Genomic DNA, 6,000 nt, shown 5'->3' with positions numbered 1-6,000 from the left:
AAAAAAAACCATTTTCAGGTGTTAGATCAAAACATGAATCATTACACTTTATGCAGCCAAGCAGTCTGAATGTGCAGGAATTAAAAAGAAAAGGAAAACACAGGCACTTCCAGTTATGAACTGATATACACATTAGTTTAAAAAACAGCAGTGCTTTATTTTCACACACAGTACTTGTACTTCTGTAAAAGCATAATTCCTGAAAAAAAGAAATCTTTGCTTATTCCCTGCAGAGTCAGAAACAGAGGCAGTGTGAATCAGAAAGCTGCATGAAGGGATTACAGGCAGAAAAATTTCTAGGCAAGGGATTGGGAGATTCTGAGCTAAGCTTCCTTTTTTTTTTTTTTCTTTTTTTCTTGTTACCCACACAGATTTGTAAACTGCTGTGCAATTGAAATGCAAAGGATTTTTTTTCAGTTATTTTTCAAAGAGATAACTAGTAGTTGTCACTGGACTCCTCAACCTTGCATTGTTTATCTTTTGAACCCACTATGCAAGTGCTCTAGAAAAACGATGGAGGTGCAGTGCTCACTGACTAGATACACAAAAAGTTGTTCTGTCTGCAGAGAAAATGCCATGTTCTGACTTCTGCATTAAAATCTATGCTTGCACAATGGAGGTCTGGCAAATACGTTCCCTCTTTCTCTTTCCCTTCATATTTTCCAGTCTCACCGCATGTGTTTTCAGTCAGTCAGTCAGTACATAGACTTTTCATTTGACTGACACACCACTGGAGCTAAACAAAAAGCCTCCCACCGTTGCTCATGTTTCAAGACAAGCCAGCATTAAGACTTTCACTTCACAGTCTGTCCATGAAGACATACTTTTCACTTGAACTTGTATGTTGCTGAGCTCAGCAAAAAAAATGGTTGTCTTTCTCATTTTGTTGTTTCCTTTTCGTTACACATTCACTAGAAATAGGGAAAGAGATGACAGAACGTGGACCTTAGGATTATAATGTCTATACATTTGCAATCCAGCCTTTACTAAGTATCACTCATCCTGAATTAAAACAAACAAACAAACAAACAACCACCCAAACCCCCACATTAGGGGGAAAACTGAGAGGTTTTTTTGTGCAGCAAAGTGGAAAGTGATGAAGAATTAATTTCTATAAAATCAACTACTTAGAAGCACAGGAGTTATATTTGGACATCCTGTGTTTAAAGACCAGTTCTAAGTCACATGCTTACCAGTGGTAGCATCCTTGTAAAATTAAGAGAGGTAGTCTTGTTTTACACTAAGGCTGAACAAGTTCGTTTCCTAGATTTTACCTCCTCAAGCTATTTTGCAATCACACTCAGGAATGGTGACCCTCTCAAGTGGCAGCAGTAATTCTGAGGAATGAAAACCCAAACCACCATTTCTTCTTGACCTCATTTGCTTTACTGCTGCATATGTCTGACCTTTCTCTTTTGCCCGCACCGTAAGCACAGCTTCAAAATGAATTGATGTAAACACAAAGCAGTATTCATTTAATATGATTAGTAAGAAAGGTTATTATTTTTTTTCTCTTTTTTACAGTCAGGGCTTGATTAGTTAGAAAATACTAACAGCTCCTTTTTTGTGAAAGAAGGATGGACAATTTTGTTCAGATAGTGGAAGAACATTATGGTGTTTTTTTCTCTCTTTTTTCCTAAAAAAAAGAAGGTACTATTGAGAGCATAAAGGCTCTTTGTACTGCAGTAGCAAATCCAGTACTGTAGCACTTATGAGGTGGTTAACAGTGCTTTGGTTCAGAATCAGTGTTAGAAAATAAAGCTTTAAAAGTTATGATATTTGGAGGGATTTCCACAGCAATTTGTAATGGATGTAAAAAGGACTGAGGCATTGGCTTCTTCCTGTTGGTGAAGTACTTTGTTCTTCATTCTGCTGAAGTCCCAGGTTTCACAATCGAGGTTCTCATTTCCATCGGTGTCGCACTAAGGAGGACTCATCATTGACCACATCGTTGTCAGTGTAGCGATGCTGACAACGTGGTGGAATAAGCAGCAGGATGATCAGTGCAAGGAGGATAATCCCACACAGGCTCATGAGAGCATAGGAGGCAATCCACAACACTGGTTCATGGAAAGAAATGACAGAAACGCAGTTGCTTGCAACATCTGCTGTTGTGAAGGGACCTTCAATCTCAGACACTGGAGAGCCATCAACTACTGAGAAATTACAAAATGAGAAACATTAAGTCTGTAAGACACCATTTAAAGCAAACAACAGAAGATCTAGCCTAAATAACTATATACCCCTCTCCCTCCATCATCATGCATCTCAGCATACTTATTTTTAATTTATTTCTTATTGCAAAAAAATGCTAGTACTCCATGTTTATAAAATGGAAATCTGAGGCATATGGAGACCATAATACTTCCACATATACATAGGCTGTCAATGAGAGAGCAGAAATTTAACTCAGGTGTCCCACGGCCCAACTTAAAAGCCCCAGCCACTGGATCACCTTTTCCTTCTGAACTAACCTTTCAGAAGCATCAACTTAATGAAGCTTAAAAATCCAACAGTACCAATACACTGGAGTAGTTCAGGGTAAGGGGAGCTTTTGTTGTTTCTGGCATTTGCAACAAGTGGAAGAGCACCTCAGAGGATTCTTAGATCTTCTGTGTTAGCTACTTCCCAAGGTCTTAGGGAGCAGCATGCAGGTTCATTAGCTTCACAGATACCTTAGAGGGCCATATCCTAAGCACAAGGCACTGGGCAGAAACCAGCAACATTAGGCTTATGAGTGGTACTGCTGAGATGAAAATTTAGAAGGAAGGGGAGGTAAAGCAGGGATGGCTCAGTGACAGATGCAGAGGAAAGGGGAATGTTGGAGGGGATGCTCAATATCAGTAGTGAGGAGCTGAGTCATGAAGGAGCAGTGCTGTAAACAGGCAGGGAGAAGCTAACCAAGCAACTCAAAAATGGATGAGATAAAGTTAAATCAAGAAGCATGAAGGGGTGCCTTGGAAGCTGTTTTTGAATAGCCATCCATCTTGGTAACATCACAGGCTGTGTGACTTGTTTCATTACCATCACAAGCCAGTACTTGTTAAACCAGTATTTGCTGAAAAAGGTTATGCTGCCCATGGTTGTCACAGTAACCATGGCAAGCACAGCAAAGTTCCCCTGAGTTGTGGACAGGACTACATGTATTGTAAAGGCAGAGCAAGGGAGTTGCCTAGGGCAACAAAATATTCGGAGCATTTCATACTTGCAGGTCTGTGGCTGGGGAAGGACGCGTGTCTTTTAGCTTGCTTAGGGGGACCAGGAGCACACAGTTAGACTGTGTATTTTAGAGAATTTTCCAAATAGTTATATTCACTTTTCTAGTCAGATACTCGAAGCCACATTTGTGTATTTCTTATAAAGTCCTCAGTTTTAAGCTTCCTGCTTCATTTCTTGTTCATTTTACACACACGCACACTCATGCGAAATCATAAGTGACCCTGCCTACTGTAAACAGTATCTCATATTTACATATAGCTTCAATAAGTTTCCTGGAAGCACATTTAAAGAGATTGGCATAAAATACCCTTTGGAAGGAAATGGAGAGATTTGGTATTCAGTCCCTGGCCTCCCATGACCTCATATTATATAAAGGTTTAAGTCTCATTAGACTTAATTCAGCTTAATGGTAGGGTGTTGCTGAAGGGGGCAGTCCTGCTTGCCCTCACTGCCTCTTTTGTGTTGATGTTAGTGATGGGTAGGTTGCAAGGACAGTCAGAGCAGCTCACTGATTTGATGGAAAACACACCTGTCATAACAAAGTAACGCCAAAGCCAGGAATTGTCTGTGGGATCACTCACTGAACCAACCCTTTCTCCAGCAGCAGGTGTGGAAAGTCTTCTTTAGTGGCATGGCGCTGTTAGAGTGTGCTGGGTGAAACTTAAAGTTGCACCCAGAAGCATCCTGACATTGGTGAGTACCAAACATGTATATCTCAACTCATCAGATTGAAATAAAGTGGCCTGTGTACCCTGTATCATCAACATGTCTTTGCCAAGGCACTGCTGTTGCACAGATATGGTGAGGGAACTGCACAGGAATGGATAGAGTTGCAAAAGACTGCCTAGAAGGCCTGTGGCAGAAACAAAACTGAAATCTGTTCCGTTCGTACTCCCAGTATTACATTTTGTCTGCCATGCAATTATTTCGTGGAGACATTTCACTCCCTGTCGGCCCCCCACCGTTTCCTCTGTCTCTATTAAGTCCTTCAGGAAAACCAAACTAAGCCACATACAATACTGATATGAAATGCAAGGCATAATTATTACTATTTAGGAATTCAGTATTTTGAAGAAGAAGAAAAAAAAAAGGCAGCACAATTTTCCACCTTGTAGATAGCTTTCAAAATAAATCCCTAATTACTTGTTATTTGGCTTGAGTACAATAACTACTGCTGTTAAAAAAGGCAATACAAACTTGTTGCCTTAGTGGCTGACATTGTAAATTACATTTTGAGAATGCTTGATAGCAGCATAGCCTCCGCTTTCTTCCCTCCAAAAAGAAAACTTTTCCTTCACCCTCTTCTACCCCCAGGGAAATTGAAAGGAAATAAAAAGGGGGAAATTTGCCTAAATTGTTCAAACAAACCCTTAATATAAACCAAGTCCCATACTTAACCTATTATACATTAGATGATAGGATATTTTGGCATTTTCTTTTTTAGAATACTTGGTTCTAGCTACTTACAGTAATTTCTTGACCTTGAAAACAATGGAATTTTCTACATTATTGATGATTACAGGACAAAAATGGAACCTCTGGAAAAATGCTATTTTATAACACCTGTGTAGAACTCAAAGTTGAAAAGGGCAAACACTCTTTCTCACTACCTTGGATGTTTTGGAAAGGAAGCAAACCTAAAGTTAGATTGAGTATAGCATGGAATAGTAGAATGCTGCCTGGAAGGGACCTTTGGAGGTCACATCGTCCAGCCTCCTATACAGAGCAGGACTGTTACTATCACTTGATCAAGTCAGCTGCAGCTATGACCAGCCAATTGTATAACCCCAAGGACAGAGAACCCATGATCTCTCTGGGCAATCTGTTTCCTGTTTTAGTGCTGTACTTCTCTCCTTGTGAAGAAGGATTTCCTAATGTCGAATTCAAACCTCTGAATCTAACTGGTGGATGTTGCCCTTTGTTACATGGTTTCACTTGCATTCACCCTTGGCTTGCATTCAACTTGGTGCCCACCATAACTCCCAGCTCTCTTTCTGCAAGGCTGCTCTTCAGCCGGCCCCTTCCCAGACGGTTCTCATGCAAGACGGTTCTCTTGTCACGATGCAGAACTCCACTGTTCTTTTCACTGAACCTCATGAGGTTTCAGCTGCTCAGTCCTCCATGTTACTATGACCTTTATGGCTTGAAGCTCTGTTATTCACCATGACAGCTGTTCTTCCAAGTTTAGGGCTCAAAAAATTGCCGAGGGTGCTTTCTGCCTTGTCACAGTTTAGTGCATAAGTCGCTTATGATTGCAGCGCTTGGTGCATTTCTTCCCTTCAAACACTCAAGCCTTGCTTCTGTGATTTTCTCATTTACTACAAAAATAACAAGGGGTGTAGTCCTACTCGATGCTGAAGTACCATTAGGTTGCATCACTTAACTAGGTGATCTGAACATCTGGTCTCAAGAACGGGCCTGACCCCAAACCTTTCCTAGTCATCCTTTAAATACTAGAGTATCTCTGAAATTAACAACAGACAACTTGAAATGATTCAAAATAATTAACAGGTGGAATAAGTCTTACAGGGCTTCACCTAATTGAGGAAAAAGCAAATTTTCCTGCCAAAATGGATTAGTTTCCCACTGCTTTCTAACTAACTCTCCTCAATTTTTTTTTTTTTTTTTTTTTTTTTTGTGGGTTGGGGGGTACATCCTGGAGAATGAAAACAAAGGAAGGAGAACTGAAGAGTAAATATTTTCTCATCTCAAACCAAGTCTCAGCAGAAACTTGGAGTTCAATGAAGTTAAGGGCTTTAGCCTTATTTTCTGTTTCTGCCA

General features: G+C 40.2%; 1 protein-coding gene across 3 annotated transcripts in view; it reads right to left on the bottom strand.

Moving 5' to 3' along the window:
- Window positions 1-1,448: 1,448 nt before the first annotated feature.
- The window catches only part of BACE2 (beta-secretase 2), a 46,880-nt gene continuing 42,328 nt past the window's right edge, over window positions 1,449-6,000 (bottom strand). For 2 of the 3 annotated variants that reach the window (XM_035545936.2, XM_050716498.1), the window contains exon 9: window positions 1,449-2,156. In XM_035545936.2, coding sequence (XP_035401829.1) covers window positions 1,903-2,156 — 254 coding nt within the window. In that variant the 3' untranslated portion in view covers window positions 1,449-1,902. The remainder of the gene's footprint in view (window positions 2,157-6,000) is intronic. The other variant, XM_035545935.2, reaches the window with a different exon arrangement.

Source organism: Cygnus atratus, chromosome 1 (genome assembly GCF_013377495.2).
Source record: "Cygnus atratus isolate AKBS03 ecotype Queensland, Australia chromosome 1, CAtr_DNAZoo_HiC_assembly, whole genome shotgun sequence".
Taxonomy (NCBI): Eukaryota; Metazoa; Chordata; class Aves; order Anseriformes; family Anatidae; genus Cygnus; species Cygnus atratus.
This window is presented reverse-complemented; position numbering and strand designations above follow the sequence as displayed.